Raw genomic sequence first — 20,183 nt, forward strand, 5'->3', positions numbered from 1 at the left:
TGGAAAGCTTCCTTAGTAATGGCAAATAAACCATTTGCGAACCATATGTACACTTTTTATCCGTCCAAGTTTTCTGTCTCCACCTTTTTAGCTTTTCTTTTTCGCTGGAATTCTGGCAGAGCTAAGGAGAGGAGATGGAGAATACAATTAAGGCTTAAGATAATCTAGTTTGTGATTTATTTATTCATTCCTGCGGACACAGTCCACGGGTGATACCTTCTACCTTGAACAGTCTAGCTTTTGTCACTGGTTACTTTTAGCCAAAACTGCCACTTAGCCTGTGTACAGCATTATTTTGTGGGCTGCTGAAAACACACTCAATTTTTCGTAGACTAACAATAACACTCTAATTGCATTAATTTCAGATTTAAAATGAAAAAATATATTCCAAACCTCAGGGAAATGTTCTTAGAAGTTTATTTCATTGGCAACTGCTTTAATGAGCAGGGGAAAGGGCTGAAAATGAAATGCAGTCGTAACATACACAGGCCAGTCCATCCATGACTGATGACTTACATGAGACCTGACTTGTGATGATACAGAACCTTTCATTTGTTGACTGAAAGGTTTTGTTTTCCTGCCATTATCACCTATCCTGCCATCCTGTTCTCTTGACTACACATCGACAGAATATGAAGTGCGTAGATGACTGCCATAGAGCTATGCTATTTTTAGAACAGGCCCTGAGCCCAAGTTTGATCCTACATTTTGACTGCTCAGAAGCTGAAGCTCATCTCAAATACTCTGTCATCTCTGCTTGTGGCATTGGGATTCCAGCATTTGCAAGTTACTTTTCATTTATTAATTCATTTTTGAACTGCCCTTTCCCAGCAGCAATTTGAATTGAAATGAATATAAGATCTTTCCCCTCCAAGACTCTTTGCAAGATATAGATATACCTGATTAGAGTTGATTAGAATGGGAGTGTTGTCCGAACATGGATTCAATGTATGTTCTTCCTGGTTCCCCATGCTTTCGATGCAAATTATCAGTTCTGTCCTGTGGATTTTTTTTAGCCATTGCATAGTGGTTTGAGGCTCAGAACAATTTGGCAGTTTTTTTGTAAATAGTTCTTCCAGAAAACTGTGGAGCTTGGGACCAGCCTTGCCCCTTTGTCCTGGAGAGCTTGAGCACTTGCCTCTTGCTACTGAGAACCAGAGATGGGGCAGATGAGGGAGGTGTGGAAGCAGCAGCTGCAGCTGCCCACATCTGCTTCCTGAGGTGTGACTTTGCTGGGCACTTGCTGTAGCCTCCCTCTCCATTTGTTTCATCCCTTCTGTGGGACAGACTGCCTAGCAAACTGAAGGTTGCATGATTTGGCTAAATGAGCTTGAAGTATGGATAAAAGCCTTCTTGGGGCTGATTCTGGCCTTAGGACTACCAGTTGAATGCCTGTATTTACAAAAGTCAAGTTTGTGACACATCTTGGCAGTATCATAGTATATTATAAAGATATTTTCAGTTACAATAAGTAGCTTCATTAAGATTTTCAAGGTGGTTTACTTAGCTAAAGGGAGAGGTTATATTCAGTTGAAATGTTGTAATTTTCCTTTCAGAATTATGAAACCTTGCTTTCAATTGTATTTTGATTTTTTTTTCTCTTTTGAAGTCTATAAATTTATTGCTTCCACAAGGAAAATTGAGATCATATTGCTCCTCAGGAGAAATCCTGGTCCTACTGAAGTCAGGCAAATAATTACAGTTCACCCACTGAAGTCAGTTTCATCCTTTTAGCATTGCCCCAAATTCACTGGCACAGTAAAAACAGCTCCCAAGCTGGTGTATCGGTAACATTTTGGTTTGCAGATCTCTTCCTTATCAGAGTTCAAGACAAGGAAGAAAGTTAGATGAGAACTGGATCTGGGTTCACTGAAACATTTTGAAAAAAACAGGAGAGGACTGGGACTGAACTTCGCTGCTGTCCTGGTCCACCTAACCAGGAGGGTTTCATGTGGTTTCATAACAACATTATTGACCGGCATGAGATGTGACCTTTTCATAGCACAGTGGCGGTCAATTTGTTACTGCTCTCAGAGGCATGTTTGTGCATGTAACGCTGTTTCTCCATGTGCTTGAATGCTCTCCAGTGAGCAGTGGAGGAGCTGGGAGAGGAAGGAGATCCCAGCAGGCAGCGCAGCAGGAGAGACTGGCCTGTGCCCACAGCCCAGCATGTGGCCTGGCATCTCAGGTCCATTCTTTGGCCCACACATTAAAGAAGGCCCTTTTTAGTGCTTTATGTAAAATACTTTTTCTTGGCCAAGCTTCCAATGGCTTGTAGTGGCAGTTCTCTAACTATATATGTTGTTTGATATTTAAGAAAACATCTTACTTGCTTCAAAATTTGACAGAGCAATTGTTGTCCCAATCTACATGGGTATCCATCTACTATAAATCTACTATAGCTTTACAGTGTGGTTGTAGCATGTTATGTAAAGCCACCTCGTCCCTCCATGAATCCGAGCCTGGATTTAGAAAGACCCTGCTTTTGAGGTGTAATTATTTGACTTAAAAGGGCAGTTTTGAATAGCAAAACAAAGCAAACACTTTGTGGTGGGGGTTTTTTTGTTGGGTTTGTTTTTTTTTTTTCACAAAGACTTTTTTCCGAGGGTGTTTACAGTGCACGCCATTGTGCTACTTTTGTAAAAGTTATCAAATCTCATAGGAAAATAAACATATTTTGGATTAAAAAAAAATAAAAAACACACCTCTACTTTTCAGGAGAGGGTGATTTAAAATAAGAAAACTATTTCTGATGTAGGAATAATTTTTCTATGTTGTTCTTATTATTCCTATCAGTTAAGCAATAATTCTTACTAGTTCTTAGTAGCTTTGCAGGTACTCCCATGATCACCAGGTCTGACCTGTCTTACTTGGAGTCCTACTACAAAACCTGCCCTAAGTTTGCCCTATAGAAGTGTTAGAGCTTTCTTTCCAGAGACACAGCCACTATTGATGTAAAGCTCATTTGTAAGTTGCTGCAGTGGTTAAAACGTGTTTAAAATGTGTGCCTACTTCTGGCTTGAATTTTTCTAATCAATGGATTTTTCTTAAAGCCTTGTTTCTTAAAATAAAGAGCATTTTACTACACCACTGGACATCTTGCCCTGTGTATATATATGCAGTGCCAAGCCACCCCTGAACTTCTTCAGTAAAATTAGTATCTCAGATCTTTGAGTTTCCAATTTCCAATGGTTTTCCAAACCTGTTTTATGCCTGTGGCATGTCTATCCATCCTCAGTTTTTCAGCGTTCTTTTTCAGGTATCTATACTGGAACAAGTTACAGTATCCCAAGAATATTCTCTTTGGTATATGCGTATCACCTCACTACTGTTACTCAGTATAACCTTGTTTATATATCCAAGGATTTTATTAGCCTTTTTGGTCCCGGTGTAATCCTAGGAGGTCATATTTAGTTGGCTGTCTTCTGCTGTGATCCTAAATCCTTTGCATAGCCATTGGTTTTCACAATGCAGTTCTCCAGACAGCAAGCTACATTTCTTGGCTTAAATCCAAAAAAGCACTTAAACCCAGGGATATATTACAAGCTAGAGATGGTGTTTCTCTTGGTTCTCCAGCCATAGGGACTTAGTAGTCTGTCATCCAGGAACTCTCAGTGTCCAGGTCGGTTGATCTGACCTGCCAGACTACCCAGCGTCAGGAAATCCTGTGCAAAATGCTGTATGGAGGTGCAGATTATCTGCTCAGTAGATGTGCAACAAGCTTGAAATGCCTGAAGTACACTGAACGTATTGCAAGTTGTCACAGGTAATGTATTGCAAGCTATCATAGGTTATGTTTAGGGTTCCTTTATGTATGTCCATCCAGGTGCCTCTGATGGAGCTAGACATGGCAGACACAGTGCACATACGCACTGATGTCTGTCTAAGGAAGCTGGGCATAACCATGGAAGACGCGGTAAATCTCATATTGCTCATATCTCTACTTGCCTCATTAATGGCATAAAAGGGGCAAAGTGCTTTGCTGGTCTGACGCATTTATTTGTCAATATCTGACATTGCTTTTGGCTACCTGGCTTGTATTGTTTGTATGCAATTTACCTCGGCCTTGCCTCCAAATGTGGAGATTTTAGTTCCAACCTGATAAATAACAGTGTCAGCAGAATAATTGAATTGTTTATGTATTTCCTAACCTAAATATTATTTATTTATTTGATAGCTTTCTCTGTTTTTTTAAATTATTTGAGCTTTGTGGTTCAGGAAAGTACCTTTGAATTTATGAAGCCCTTAAGCATATGCTTAACTTAAGCCTCGTGCTTATAATCAAGTCTGTGTTATGGAGGTGCTGTCCTGAATCTAGGACTTAATTTCTAGTAGATTTATTTATGTGAACGGAAAGGCCTATTTTAAGAGGAGAAAGAAGTGATAAGTCATCAGCTAGTTCCAAAAACCCTGAGCTAATTTGCATGAGAAAGATGCGAGGTTCTCTGTATTGTTACATGAGGGATGGTAGAGACCCATACATTTATCTAGCGTAATGCTCCTTATCCTCAAAACTTTGTGAAGTTTTATTCTCCCATTGTTTGTCACAAAATCCCCTAAAGCTACAGATACGTCTTTCTTTGTCCCAGAAAATTCCTTTGAAGCTTGAATTGAGCTTAAGCACGTATAGAATCGCAGTTTTCTCCTCATTTGAAAAATGCCTATCCTGTGGGTTCACAGCACTGCAAAGAAAAAGCAACATGTATTCCTGCATGGGCAACGCCAAAGGCTTGCTACACAGAAAACTAATCAGAGACATTCCTGTGCTGTATCTTTCCAAGCAAAGCACGTGGATTAAGTGCTTCATTTTTACTCCCCCAGGGGTTTGGAATATGGTCCCTTACTTCCAGGAGGGAGCAGAACCAGGCCGCTGGAGCATCTCCCCTGATTTCTTTCTGCTCCCAAACCATCTGCTTCTCTGTGGTAATAGTCTTCTGCCGTTCGTTAACCTAGTTAATCCTCTAGCATAAGCTGTAGTAATTTATGCTGGCTGTTTGGGTTTCACATGGTACTAATGGTATCTAATGAACTGTGGCTACAGAAACATCTGTTCTATACAATAGTTAATTTTTTTCTTTTTTAATCCTGGTGATTAGATATACAAAAAATAGTTAGGAGCTCTTTAGGCTGCAGAGATTGGAACTCAAAACTTGAGTACTGAAATAGGCCAGATTTAATATTACCCATTCAACCTCAATTTAGCTCCCACTTGTTTATGCATTGTTGGATATTGATGCATGTTATTACTCGATGCTTTTTCACAGAATACTTGCCAAATGAAAAAGGTGCTGAAGGAAGGTTGAATGGGACACCTGTAAGACTGCGGTATCCTCATTTATCATATGACTAGAAGCTAGAGAACATCTCTTTATTTCACTTTGTATGTAATGTTTATATGATACAATTGAGCAATATGGCAGAAGAATCTATGCAAGAATTAATTTACAAGTAAGAAAACTGCAAAAGTTGAAACTAAGATATTAATATTAATGAAGGCTATGCTGCAGAATAATGTGAGTGAGAAATGGGATATGCTAAAACCAAACACTAATATACTGTTTTTACTTAACAAGGAAAGTAAGAAAAGTGCTACTTAATTATAATGTTGCAGAGTTAATAATGCAGTAGAAATATTACCTCTTTATAATTTGAGTGCTTAATTTCTCAGTCTTAATGTTGCAGTAATGCGGTTTCCAGATTTGATTTCCTTATATTTATTTGTTTTTAGCAACTCAGAAGGCACATAAGAGAAACACATTGTGAAACCCCACTAATGAGATCTTAGTGCTACTAACATGCCTTACATTTTCTGTAAAGTTGCTGATTGCTTTTAGAGTCACCTCAGCAGCGCTAAATCGTTTCAACAGTTTACTCTTACCTTCAGTGTCATTAAAGTTCTCCAAGTTTAGGAAATGCATTTGTAAAAACAAAACAAAAAACCTCATGTTCCTGTTTGAAAATGTCACCTTATAACATCCATAGCTTTAAAAATAAACCCCAGATTTTCTTCAGGCATGAACCCTTTATCCTTCCCCTGTGGGACTCTGAAGGAGCTATTTGAACTCATGTGATCATGCAGTTGAAGGCTGGGCTGACTCAGCAAAGTGTTTAAATAGGTGTATAAATTCTATTGCAATCAATAGAATTCGAGCATGTGCTTATATATTGTGTTGAAAAAGGATGGATTTACACACAGCTAAGCGTGTACCAAAGTAGGCCCATAATACATCGAAGCAAGTCGGAAGAATTCAGGTTGTAAAAGCCCTACCTTTGGGGTGGCTGACTTCATAAGTAAAATATTTTGATATAATTTGTATATATAATCTAAAATATAAAGCACAATGCTGTAGTTATTATGACCTGTGAATTAGCTAACATAGGATAGTTTATGTGTCTGTCAGTTTAAAATACGTATGCCAAAATTAAGAACGCTTGCAGCTAAATATCTGAATGTACATTTTCTGCTCGTGAAAATAGTTTGCTTTTATTTAGTTACTGAAGTATTTGAAGTCAATTAGCACTGTGAATGCTATCTTTAAAAATGCAGCTGCATATATAAGAAGTTATAAACACGTATGGGTACCTAATACCAGGATCCTACACTCCAGCATTTTCCATGTTCTGACCTGTTTTTAACTTATTCCTCCAGTGTTTCCCTGTAATACGAGATGATTATTTTGAGGCGCTGAATCACTAAACAGGGTCATGTTCTGGTTGGCTCAAGGGCGTAAGCAATTCCACTTTTTTATTTACTTCTGTCTATAAAAAGCTTTTTCTGCGTTAGAGAAGATTTCTGTTTCTACTGGTGATCTCCCTTGCACTCCTGTTAAACGTCTTCTGCCCTGCACCGTCCAAGTGCCACGTATTTCCCACAAAACATTCAGGTATTTTTATTTTCAAGAGAAAAATGTTCACAATACCAAGTTGTCAGCTGTCAATAGTACAATGGTATGTGTGATGTTCATCTTCTGTCCTGCACTGCAACACCCTACCTGTCGCTCTGCTGCCATTGCCTGTGTCCTTGCCCCTTTGCAGAGCTGGGTGTATGCTGTCTGCAGAGCTTCACCGCTTCCCCGGGAGCAGAGCTCCTGGAGGAAATTGAGGGTAGGGAAGAGAGAAGGCAAGGAGAGAGGGGTGTTTAGTGGTGATAGGTGCTAACTTGAGGATCCTGTAGGGAAAACCCCGTTGTCAGCTGCTGCAGTCTCTGTCTGTCTCAGGACAGATCCTAACTCAGCAGGACCAGGTCATTTGGCACATGGAGGAAGCAAAGGATTTGGATGATGGAGGAGACTTGAGCCACAGACCTCCCAGGTGCCATCGAGTATCCAAACATCACAGGAGTGTCACAGTACTTTGTTATTGTGAATCTTTTCTCCAGTAACACAATTGTGAGAAGTTTAAAAAAACCAAAACACTGCCCTTGGCTACGATCTGTCGTGCTAGTTGAAGAGCAGTCATACGATCCTTCGCCAAAAGGCAGAACCAAGCCTCAAGTATGGGGCAGATTCTTGAGTCTTCGCTGGCAAAAGGTGCTGGAAATAGTTGAGAATTTGGTGGATTTCTAGAAAGCTCCGAGACAGCCTCTGTATTAGCATCTTGATTACAGTGAGGAATCACGTCCCTCTGGCCATTGTTGCTCCCCTAGAGCAGGGACATCGAAGGGGACTCGTAATTTTGGTAGGTGAGTGGTCAGGCTGCTGTATCATATATGTAGGTAGTGACAGGCTTTGGTCATGTGTGTAACGAGTGCTATAAGGCAGAGCAGGACCTAGAGAAGTAAGGTACCATCTGTAACAGTGAAATGAAACTTATCTACACGCAGGTACATTAATCAGCAAACAAGACACGCAACTTTTGAAATATCATTATGAAAAATAAACTTCACACAGCATGTGTGAAACCTGTCAAGACACAGAGGAGCATGGTGCTGTCGTCTGATACGCTGTCAAGTGCTGCTCTTCTGAAAGCACATCATCTTGTAAAACTGAGAAAGATGCCGTGCAAATTGCCTAATGCTTCTAAAAATAAGTGTGAGCTGCTCAGCCCCTCTCCAAATTTTAGCAAGTCAACCGAATAGTGCATAGTCGGTAACCGTGTCTAACGTGCTGTGCCACAACTGGTGACTTACTATAAGAATTATATCAAGCATGCTAAATACGGCAAGGCTGCTTAAAACTGCACGCACAAAACCCGGTCCCTCATTAACATCTCCCCCACCTTCTGCTCCCCCCCAGCCCTGTCAGCTTCAGAAATCGCCTCTCCCGAGGCGGCTGCAGGTCCTGCGGGGAGCAGGCAGCAGCCCGGCTCCCCCGCCAAAGCCAACTGCGGCGTAGCCAGAGAAACGGGCAGCAAAAATAGAACAGCAGGATGGCTGCGCGTGGGTGAGGCAGAAACCACACTGCCAGCAAAACCTCCCGGCGTTATTTTAGGACCGATACAGCGGCCGTGGCGTTTCTCTCGCTTTTCACAAAACACTCCCCAGAGGAGGGCAAGGAGGGAGAGGGGTGCGAGTCCCGGGCGTTTCGTTCCCGCTCCCCGCTTGCCTTCCTCCCTCCCTGGCTTCTCCCCACCGAAACGGGCTGGACAGGGGGAAGGGGTTAATCGCGCTCGAGGCTGAGCGGCGGAGGGAGGACGGCCGCAGTTTGAAAGACAGAGTCTGGACAGCTGTGTTTGCTGTGGTATTTTTAAACGCATTAATGCAGGCTCCAATCACCCGGCCATGCTTGACCTATTTTTGGCTCAGGCCGGCCATTGTTCTATTTCTGCCACCGCTGGGCCACGCGGGTGTTGATTCAAATGCAAATGAGTTATCGCTGCTGCTCCCGCCAACTTCGCCCGGCCGGGGAGAGCTGGGCAGGGAGAGGAGAGGGGCGCGGGGAGAGCAACACTGGTCCGGGCTGGGGTAATTCAGACTCAGCCCTCGGGGGCTCCCGGTCCCTGGAAAGGTGGCTTACTCGGTTTGATGGTTTGTAAGAGGCTGTGTTTCCCCCCCGCCCTGCCAGAAAGCCCGAAGCGCAGAGATATTTCTTCATTTCTTCTTCCACCTGCCGTTGGCTGCCCGAACGCAACTGCTCCAACTCGGTGGCACACAGCCCCCTGCGCGCTCGTGGCTCCCTCCCAGCAGGCGGGGGCTGCCCAGAGTGGATTTGGGGTTTTTTCCCTCTCCCGATAGATACTTGTCCAAATGCTTAAACATTGCTAATTGCCGAAGCGTATTATCTTACAGCCCTCGCTGGAGGAGGTAGGACCGCAGAGGGTCGTGCCCAACGCCCCTGTGCAAGTGCAGTGATGAATCTCTCGTGTAGCTGAAGTGCAGACCGGTTGGAATATGCTGCAGACAATTTACGAGAGTGAATCGTGTTTTTCCTCAGATGGGGTTTCTGGACGTGAACAGCTCTTGGCTCAGCAAAGAATGCACAGTATGATCAGCTCAGGTAAGAGAGCTCCGTACCTCGGACTTCCGTGGCTGACCGGGAAAATACAGCCTAGCACGACAAGAAAACACCCCTCCTTTAAAGAAGTGACTTTATTTTTGTGGGCTTTATGTAAGTTGTTAAATAATTATCTGTGTGATAGTATGTTCGATAGCAGCTGCTGCTTTTGTGGGGAGTTCGTCTCCTTCAGTCTGCTGGCTTTCCAGCCAGAGCAAAATGCTCACAACCGAAATCTAGTTTGGGATTCCTTGTTTGTTTTGTTGCGTGGTTGCAAAATGGGGCTCGTGGTACAGGCTTATTCACAGAGAGAGGCTTCCTCAGACAGCCCTTGCCAGGAGGCTGCAGTTAGAGCCCCTCATAGGCAGTGTTGGTCCTATGTCTGTTGTAAACAGGATTTGGTCTTTCTCAGAGTTTCCTTTTCTCCAGTTTGCATACAAAGGGAGTTTAATACTAATCCCTTTCTCTTTTCATTACAGTGTTACTTTAAAATGTCTTTAATACGCATGGCTTATTTTGTTACTTTAAAAATATTTGGGAGCCTGGCAATGGTAGTCATATGTAATGACTCACTGACACGTAAATTGGATGTGTTTTTTAATGAAGGTATTTTAAAGCTGCTTTGAAAGAACACTGGACAATTCCTCATGTATTTGAAGCTACCCTTGTATTTTCTAATTTCTTTGCTAGCTGTGTTTGAGACCTGCAAATGATGTACTGAGGACAAATTACGTTGGAAGGATTGTTGCCATTCAGATAAAATGTCAATTTAGACAGGTGAAAAAAGTGACAATTTTAGGTTACTCTTGCCCATTCTTTCTTAAACTCTGTGAATTCTAGTTCCGTTTTTATTGGGCTGAAACTCTGTCTTTTGAAGCACAATGTTATCTGTTTTATATCTTTTTAATCCTAGGTTTCTGACTTCGTTTTTCTGAAAGTTGGCTTTATAGAGGACCTACATGTAGAATGCAGGGTGAATTGTTTACATGTACTTTAATCTTAGTTTACCCCCTTTTTCTCTTTTTCTTTCTTTTTTTTTTCTTTTTCTTTTTCTTTTTCTTTTTCTTTTTCTTTTTCTTTTTCTTTTTCTTTTTCTCTTTTTCTTTTTCTCTTTTTCTTTTTCTTTTTCTTTTTCTTTTTCTTTTTCTTTTTCTTTTTCTTTTTCTTTTTCTTTTTCTTTTTCTTTTTCTTTTTCTTTTTCTTTTTCTTTTTCTTTTTCTTTTTCTTTTTTTCTTTTTCTTTTTCTTTTTCTTTTTCTTTTTCTTTTTCTTTTTCTTTTTCTTTTTCTTTTTCTTTTTCTTTTTCTTTTTCTTCCTCTTTTCCTCTTTTCCTCTTTTTCTTTCTTTTTATTTTTCTTTTTATCTTTCTCTTATTTTTCTTTTTCTTTTTCTTTATTTTTTTTCTTTCACAAAACTTGGCAGTGCTTCTCAGTTTTTAAGATTAACTATGTGTGTAGGCCACAGATCTCTTCACATATTGCCTGTTTTGGTACACCTGTTGAGCCTATGTTTGGTTGGTTGGTTGGTTTTAAAAAAAACTGTTTATTTTCCTGCTTTATAGAAAAAGAACAAAGTTTTACTTGTGTTTCTTTCTTACATACAATTTTAGAGCAGACTTCTAGTTTCAGATGTGAAAATAAATTGTGAGAGATTGTGTCAAATGGTAATATCTTTCCTATTAGAAAAGTCTTAACCTCATGATTAGTGTTTTTCAATATAGAAAGCCAAAGCTGCCTCATAATGATTATAGACTGAAGGAGGGAATGAGAGATTGAAAAGCTATTCTGTGCAGGTTAAAATAATGACAATACCTACGGGGAATGGAGACTTCTGACTGGTAATGTTTAAGATTGGCAATTTTTCTATTCCTTTATAAAGCTGCAGGGTTGGTTTGTTTCTTTTGGGATCTCTCAAAGAATTTATTATTTCTGTAACTTCTTAGAAGAGATGTTGATCACGAATTACAGTTCCTTTGTCAAGGACAGAAATCAGGTGAAAGACTTGCTTACAAATAGGAACGACGAAGCTCTAGCAAAGACAGTGGGTAAAAGCAGAATTTTTTCTGAAAGTGTTATAGTTCTGCAAAGCCATCTAAAGTGTCAGCCTGTTGTTCAAGAATTACTGCGTTTCTTTGGTTTTCCTCAACAGCTCAGCAGGTGCCCAGTGCTTTTGTATTGGTCAAAGAGATAAGACTGACTGCTTCCCCTCCCTCCTGTTGTTTTTTTTTAATACTATGTCAAGTTGAAGTTAGCTGTACGCTAGTGAAAATCTGGGTTTTTTAGCTCACTATGCTACCTTGTAACTGCCAGCTAATGTTGCTTGAGTAATAGCAATTTCTCATTTGAAACACAAGAAAGGGAGGTAGTTTTCTGTAAGTTTATAGCTCTGCTTTTCTTCACTGGAGACAAGAATATCATGTAACAGTTGATTGTTATCTGGTATTACATTAGGCCCATATAACATATACAATTTCCCCTGTAGTACTAAGTAGAATAGAGGAGGTTTTTAAACTTAAAAAAGAAAAAACCCTTAGTCAAGAACATCATCCAGATAAAAGATGTTTAAATATATATTCCGTAGAACACAAAATATTCCTCAATGTTTCTGTTGGCCTTTAAAGTATACAACTAGACTTCAAGTAGTTGACATTGTACTTAGTCTGCAGTTTAATTCATGTCACATGAAACCACAAAGCCGGGTGCTGCTGTCGATTACCTTCAGTTCCCTCGAGCTCAGGGTCTTGCCAGGATCAGGCCTGGTAACTCTTCAGGTATGGTCTCCCTCTATGCTGCATATAGGGGAGAAAGAAATAGCCAGGGTATGATGATGTACTCTAGTGTTTGGAGTAGCTCGAATCAGTCATTTGAATTTTGCTTATCACAGTGTCCTTACTTTAAAGTTATTTTCACTTACATGTCTGTGACTTTTGCTCAGGTTAGAAGTTGCACATATTTAAGAAAAGAGCAGATCCCTGAACGTTTACGTTCTGCACCCTTGATACTCTTTGAAGCAAGCACAACTTAAACACTCAATGGATTTTTAGGTTTGCTAGTTTCCAGATGCAACGGGCATGTATTATGCAACTCTGATTTTAAACTGGGCTGGAGCCACCCCAAAGAGGACAGATTCAATGGCCAATGGATAAGTATTTGCAAAGCAAACTGTCTGAGGAATTTCTGACAATAGCAGGCATAGGAAATACTTCTGTCATGTGAAGCAGTTCTTCTGGTATTCCCTCAATTACTGCTTTGCCTGTCTGTATCCATCCCTGCTTGTAAATCATACTATGAATGAGATGATCTGGATAGGTACCAATCAAAAGTCTAATTATGAATGGAGCAATCTAGATCGGCACTGACTCAAGAAGCTGTGTAATTTGCAGACACCTACACCTTACTGCAGAGAGCAGTTTCAGCTATCTTGAGAAGACTGAACTATATTCTCCCATATGGTACTGTTGCTCTAAAATGCAGCAGTAAGTGCTGTGCATCTTTATTTAAGAAAATGATGCTGATGTATTCTTATTTGATACCGTGATTATTTTAGTTTCATGGTTTAAAAAATAGATGTGGATTCTAAAGCCTCTTATTTAGCTGGAATTACTATTTAACTATGCTGTTGCTTTTATTTTACCCAAAAAATCTCAACTTCCATGTGTGTGCAATGCCACAGTGGGCCCTAGCATTCAGCTGGCCTCTCATCTTGCCACAATACAAGTAATAAACTGTAAGTCCTTGAAGAAAAACATTTGGTACAGCACAGTCCCTGGCAAGAACGCTCATTAAAATGTAGTCAATAAATAACTAATGCAGGGCTACATTACTCAAATAGATGTCAGTCTTGTGAAGGAGAAGAAAGAACCTACCCAGCCGTGGTATCTGTAGATGTGGGACTTCAAGAAGTAATGCTGAGTTCATTAACTTCTGGTGATTTAATATACCGTGCTGTTTTTCCAAAGGGTAAGGTTGCTACGTTTGCTTCACTGGCCATATTTTGACGTACCGCCTTGCACTGGCCTGCCTAAATTCCACCTTGGCTTTTATTGGATAATGCATCCTCTACTTCCTGCCCAAAGCTGTTGTGTTGAAAAATCAAGAGTTCAAGGAGATCTTGAGCTTAAAGCCTTGGCTCGTCACTGAGTTGACAGGTGACCTGAGGAAGTTATGCAATCCTGCTTACGTCAGCAGAAAATGATACCTGTCAGGCTCAGGAATCTATAGAGGAAAACTATTTTAAAGGGAATATAATGATTCAGAATGATTAATTTGATTGACTTCATCTACCTACAGGCTTGCAAAACACCAACAATTTCACAAAAGTAGTAAGTGAATGCAGTCTCAATATTTTATTCTCTGCACCAGTCAGGAAATTCAAGTTGTGTCGCTTGAATATAAATGACAGAATCAATGCTACACGCATCAGGTTGTACGTGGGTTGACAGGTCCTCCTGAGATATCTTCCCTCCGTAAACCCCAATGTACAAAATCTATCTCATATGTTGTCTCTATTGTGTGGCCACATGATCACGTATACACGTTTGTACACATGCATTTATATTGCCTTCAGGGAACATACTTTGGTATTTGCTCTCCTGTTCTTTTCTGGCCAAACAAAACTTTCACCTGCTCAACTGTTCCTGTGGAGAGACTGCAGAAAGCAAATTCATTTAAAGGTTTTCTCTGATATTCATGAAAAACCTGGCACATTTGCATATCTGAATCAGGTAACGTAAGCTTCTTACAGATACAAAATGTTGCATATGTGGTATCTCAGGCAATAAGTCTTCAGAGAGAGCGAGAATAGATATGCTGAGCTTTTATTTTGTGATTCTCTTCAGAGTAATGAAAAAAATTGAATGTGAAAATTCCGTTCAGGGAAGTTCTGGATAACAGCCGGAGAGGCTTTTTCGATGCCTGTCATAATGGCTAGGTAGAAAAAAACTGTAGTGCTTCATAGTAGTAGCTGAAGTATTTGAATTAATTGTTATGGAAGAGTAAGGCCTTAGCCTTAAAAATTAGTACAATGAGAAGAGACAAGCAACACAGACCTGCAGGTCTTATGTTGTTAAAATCTCACTGATTTTGAGTAGAGGCTCTGCCCAGTAATGTATGCTGGACAAGACCTTGGCTGTGAATTCAGTTGAACAAAAATGCGGTAAAATGGAATGAAGCTGCTTTTTCTGTTTTACGTTACTGAGAAGACATTGAGTGCAGACCAATGTTGCCAACTTCATGTGTCCTCTAATGCTGTAACATTGCTTTTTCTTTCTTTTTTTTTTATTTAAGTCCCAGCTTCTGGAGCCATATGATTACCTGACAATCTTACTTTGTATTAGAAGATATATTTATAGGTTGTGGGAAAAACCTGGAATAAGAATTTCAAAGTACAAGATTGACAAGAATAGCAAGCTACAAAAGCTGGAAAGTAAATAAAAAAGAATGCAGAACATAATTTCAAAACCTCTTTAAGCGTCTTTCCTGATACCATTAAACACTGCATTTAATAGGGAAGTTCACTAGTACTGGCACTAGGACACTAACTCCCCTCTCTTTGGTGTGTCGAGCTAAATCACTTTATTGGAAAAGAGCTTTTTACTTTAGGCGTTTATTATTTTAGCTGTTCAGCTTTATAATACCTATTGTTTTGCACTGCACTCAAATGCACACAGTTTCAGCCAGAGTCTTCCCTCCTGTAAAACTATGTATAGAATCCATTTAGTTCATTAAGGTTTGTGTTGGATATGAGGAACACTTGTAACTCTTCCTGCTACCAGAGCTTTAATCAGACCTCTGTTTCTGTACCGCCTGCCCGCCGCCTTTCTTCTGCACAGTCTTTGCAGAGAAAGCAAAAGCTGTGAGAAAGCAGAATAGATAGATAGCCTGCAAACAGATGTGTATATACACATTAACTTCAGGTTTTGGTATGGATGATGGGGGTTTCAGGTGTCATTGCATTTTAACCCCTCCCAACTACTGTTGTGGGTGGGGTTTTTGTACAATCCAAAATATTGTAGAGAAACTAATTGGCAGATATTATTGTTAAACACATGGAAACTAAAATGTCCTGTTCTGTGGATCTCTTCAACAGGCTGACTCCTCTGGGTCAGTTATTCTTAGCCTAGTTATTTTCATCTTATGGCATTACAGGTCTAAGATTAGCCTGTTAGGCGTTATCATGCCATCTGAGTTACCTCCTAATATAACTGTACACCGGAATGATTATTTATAGACAGAGCATTCTGTCATTTTTGCTTTATTTCTGGTAGTTTAAATAAAGAAGAGCAACATTCAAGAAAAACCACAGATTCCTTCCTGCTGCCAAAACAACATGATAACTGCCTGCTGAAGGGCAGGGATATTGTTTAAAATGTGTGCTTGCAGCAGATGCAAACATCCTCTTTATCTCTCCCACTTCTACTAAAACGAGGTACCTCAGGGTACCACCTCTCCTGTCTTTTCTGGAGGAGGGAGAGGATTGATGCACCGAACGACAGAGTAGATGGGTTTGTGGTTGCTGATGAGAGCAAGGATATCCAGGTGCTATTTTTAGGGGCTGGCACCGTCAAGCTCCATGTTCAGTGTGAACATGTCACATATGCACACAGCTCCTCCAAAACGGACCCCTCTAGTTTTGTTACATAAAAGTGATGTCTGCTGTTCAATTAGCCTTCCATGTGCTTTTCACAGACATAACGGGAAGCTTCAGCAAACTGACACCATTCTTTATGGCTTTTTCACAAACATTTCCGCTCACTAGAAAAACTCGAATCCTGAAGCAGAGTTGTCATTCAAAAACACAGTGAGGCATGTTGTCTCCTAAGGAAGTTCACTGGGATCTTTGTGCTTGCATGTGTTTAACTAGGAGCAAGCTTTTAGTGACAATTTAGTAAAGAGCAGCAAAAATAGCGAAGTGGCAGATCTTCAGCTCAGTGTCAGTGCAGCCTCTGACTGTAGTTGTTGCTCAGGAAGCTTGCAATTTATAAAATAGTGAAATATTAATGGATTATAATTATCTAATGAACTTCATCTTTTCTTTTTTACCTTTACCTAAGTAAATGGTGTGTTTCTATCTTTGTGCACATTCTGGGTGCAATCAGGGGGCACCTGATTTGTTCTACTTGAAAATGTAACTGGTGTAAAAAGGCTTGCAAAATCAGTGGAAGTCTTTGCATGGTTGAATGACACGGTGCTGGTTTCACTCTCCCGTTATATAATAAGCAGCTCATTTCTTTTTGTCAGGCTGGCAGTTCTGTGCATGACTGTAAAGGTACTTTGGCATTTAGTATAATCTGAGCATAGCCAACACATCTGTTTTATTTGTTTTGTGTGTCCTGGTTGTAAACTCCTTCTGGCTTGTGGAATACACAGGCACGGCAAGAGCTCCAAGAATTCAAGCCCTTTGTGGATGAATGTGCTTGAAATGCAGGATGCTTTACTCTAATGATAACACGTTCCTTCTAGTAATGACACTGAGTATCATCAAAGGGAGACAAGAGAAGGAACGGGATGAATTCTTTGAAAATGCCAAATATATAAATCATGTTTTTACAATCAAAGACTATTGTTCTCTTTCATGATCCCTGTGGCTGAAGGTATGCGTGCCACAGGGAGGAACCGCAGCTATTCAATTTCAGTGAAGTCTGGAATGGAATAATGAGGAAGCTTAATGTTAATGTAATAATTTCCCCCAATTGTTCTGTTCTTAATCCAAGTTTCCTTTTTCTTTCTTGGTGCCCAAGGCCACCACCTTGCGCAGTAACAGTATGAGAGGGAGTAGGGAAAACAGACTGTTAGTGCCTGACCTTACATAGAGACTCTTTTCGGTGTTCACTACTCCTGTTTAAGTTTAGTAAAATGTTAGTGATGGCCTTTTATTTACCTGTTCACAACTCCTTTTCTTGCAGAGACAGTAAGTTCTTAGTTCTCTTCATCTACTTGTTTGATCTCTAGATCAACATCTGTATTGAAAAACATGCGTTTTTCCTAAGCCTTGTGAAGTCTTTTTCCTATGGATACAAGAGAAGTAAAACTCCTGGTCTGTTCAAGTTTTTGATATTCTAGTTCGAATCTGACCTTGAAGTTTTAAAATGAATAAAAGAACATACATGTTACAATATCACCAAGAAATGTAAAATAAAATACCTAGATTTTTTGAGATTTCATGCTGACATGAATAGTGACAGAATTAGTACGAGGCACAGAATGGTGTAAGAAATAGCAAAAGGAAAATAATCAGTATTAAAATATCTACTTTTACATGTAGATACATATTGTTAAAGGAATACATAGAAATTATTTAGATGCTGCAAAATGCTGATCATAAAAATCCTTGCACAGCAGCTACTGAAATGTAGTGGGACCTAAATTCAGGAGAGCACTTTACCTCGGGAGTCCGGTAGATGCTCACCAGCCTGTGTTGTGCATATGCTCAAAACTGTTCCAGGCTCCAAAGACAGATCCACTCATTCCCACGCACACGTCAGAAAGTTGGCATCCTTTTATTTGCTGTCACTGTTTTTCTTACAGGATCTCTTTCAGAAGAAGAAGAAAGTTTCACTCTATTGTTTCTTTTAAGAATTGGAAATAGTTATCATAGAAGGGATTCCATAGAAAATAATAAGTCTTACTTAGGTTTCTTCAAGGAGTATGAGGGAAGGACTGGCAGGAGGGAAAGAGGTTTGAAGAAAATATGCGAGAATTTTATAAATGGAGTAGTAGTGCAGAGATGCGCTATGCAAGCACTTCCTATGCTAAAATGCTGTTGTGAGGGAGGGTGAGGAAGGCACTGAAGATGCAAGAGAACTATGTGGGAGGTGGAAACCAGGGGAGTTTGAAGTACACTTCTAACTGTCTATGAACAGAGGAAAAATATAGGTGAAAAGAGTTGTGAAAACAATCAACTTCAACTGAGATGAGAGAAGTTTCTGTCAAAAAAACCTTCAAAGCCATAACGAAGAATACATGGGAAAGCAGGAATATTTCAGAATCAAAAAAAGTTGTAAAATACAACTCAGGACTGTGTTACTTGTGTAGTTACACAGTAAGCTAGTACTCAGAGATTTCCTTTGCCATTGTACAGACTATTTTTCTATTTTTTTTTGTCTGAGAATGAGTAATTTGTTTGGGAGAGGGAGTAATTTGTTTGGGATAGGGAGAGGTGTAGGACACTGAGTCTGTTTATGGACACGCTACAAATTCTGCTGCATCTCACCATCCCTAACTTCCCCTCCACACCCCCCAAATGTAGCTCAGCTTTCCCAGAGAAACTGCAGAGCAATCTCACCAGGGATTTGCAATAAATTCCTGTCACTGTGCCACCTGCACCATCCCTATCTTGCCTTTTCTGCTTGGCCTAGTAGGCAGTTTTCTGAGCTCTGTGCTTATTTTCTGGATTGTTTTTTTTTTTTTCCTCTCGTGCCAATGCATACAGGGTGATAATGGGGCAGCTGGAGAACTTACAGAGAAAGAAGGGAAATTACAAATGACAACATCAAAGGGCTATAGGCAAATAAGAAGGAATAAGAAGGAATAAGAATAAGAAGGAATGCTAATGCAGCTGAATTAAGTAATGGTGATGCTATGGATGATTAAGGATACTAATGCTGACATAGCTATTTTGTTCAGAAAATAAGTGATTAGAAATGGGAATATTTAGAAAAAATTACCCTTGGGCTAAAATTCTCAAACGTCATCTAAGAGTGAATGCTTCTCTCTGGTCACTGGTCATGCATATATACTTGTCACTGGTACGCATATACAATTACAGATGTATATACATAGACTTATCACCAGTCTTACTCCATCCTCCCTCACTGGGGACAGTTTGGTATGGCTATATTAAAATTTGACAAAAATTTTAGGAACTCTGGGTTTCGCAAGTTAGTTCAGGTGAGCTCTGATGAGTGCCTAAGGCAAAGTGATTTTCCTCCTCCTGCAGGCTTAGCAGCCCACAGGAGGTGGACACGCATCCCGTCAACCTCCCCATCTGCCTGCCGTTCTTCATCTGCAGATATCAGAGATCTGCAGCAGCACGCGTTTATTTCCGAAGACCTCGGGAGCTCATTCTTAAGGACCTGGTTTTGTTATTCCCTCTAGGGAATACTATTGCTAAGTCTGTTCTGGTAGTGACTTGGAGCTCCAGGTGCAGGGCAGGTTGTAAAACATTTAGCAGCCAAATAGGCTTTAGTGTTCTCCTGTAGATTCAGAAAGAAAGGAGTGAGTGTAGAAATCCGGACTATTACTTTCTTTATTTTCCTCTTTCTCCTTTTTTTCGTAATTTTTTTTAATTTTTTGTTATCTGTGAATACTATGTATTTGGTTATATAGATGTAAGGTCTCATAGATGTAGAGATGGCAGCTGGCGTTGCTGGGAAGGGAGACCAGTGGTCCCATCCTCTCCCTGGTCCTGGGCTCTCATTCCTCTGCTGAACAGTCACATCCCTTGTTCCAACACAGGTATCATGTGTCCGCTGGGACTGATGGAGTGTACAACTGACCCTGGTTAAAACATGCCCCCCGGCTCCCTGTGCTGCCGCAGGTGTGTGCTGCGGTGTGGGAAGGAGGGGGTTATCCTCGGAGTCCGAGGGGCCACAAGCAGGGAAGGGAGGCACAACGGTTTCTCTCTACTTATCTATGGCATACGGTGGCCCCAAATACATGTCAAACTGCTGCCTGGGAAATCTTCCGTGTCTGGAGAACACAGCCCTTGCTCTTCTCGACATTTAAAGGATAGAGCCTAAAATTTCACACCCAAT

General features: G+C 40.4%; 1 protein-coding gene across 14 annotated transcripts in view; it reads left to right on the plus strand.

The window, feature by feature from the left end:
- Positions 1-20,183, plus strand: part of HDAC9 (histone deacetylase 9) — a 496,147-nt gene that overhangs the window by 194,545 nt on the left and 281,419 nt on the right. For 12 of the 14 annotated variants that reach the window (XM_075492939.1, XM_075492948.1, XM_075492937.1 and 9 more), the window contains exon 3: positions 9,372-9,434. The exons of 1 other annotated variant lie outside the window; for it this stretch is intronic. In XM_075492939.1, the coding sequence (XP_075349054.1) occupies positions 9,372-9,434 (63 nt within the window). Of the gene's footprint in view, positions 1-6,864; positions 6,885-9,371; positions 9,435-20,183 lie in introns of those variants that run through there. One more of the 14 variants, XM_075492943.1, reaches the window with a different exon arrangement.

This window comes from Mycteria americana, chromosome 2 (genome assembly GCF_035582795.1).
Source record: "Mycteria americana isolate JAX WOST 10 ecotype Jacksonville Zoo and Gardens chromosome 2, USCA_MyAme_1.0, whole genome shotgun sequence".
NCBI lineage: Eukaryota > Metazoa > Chordata > Aves > Ciconiiformes > Ciconiidae > Mycteria > Mycteria americana.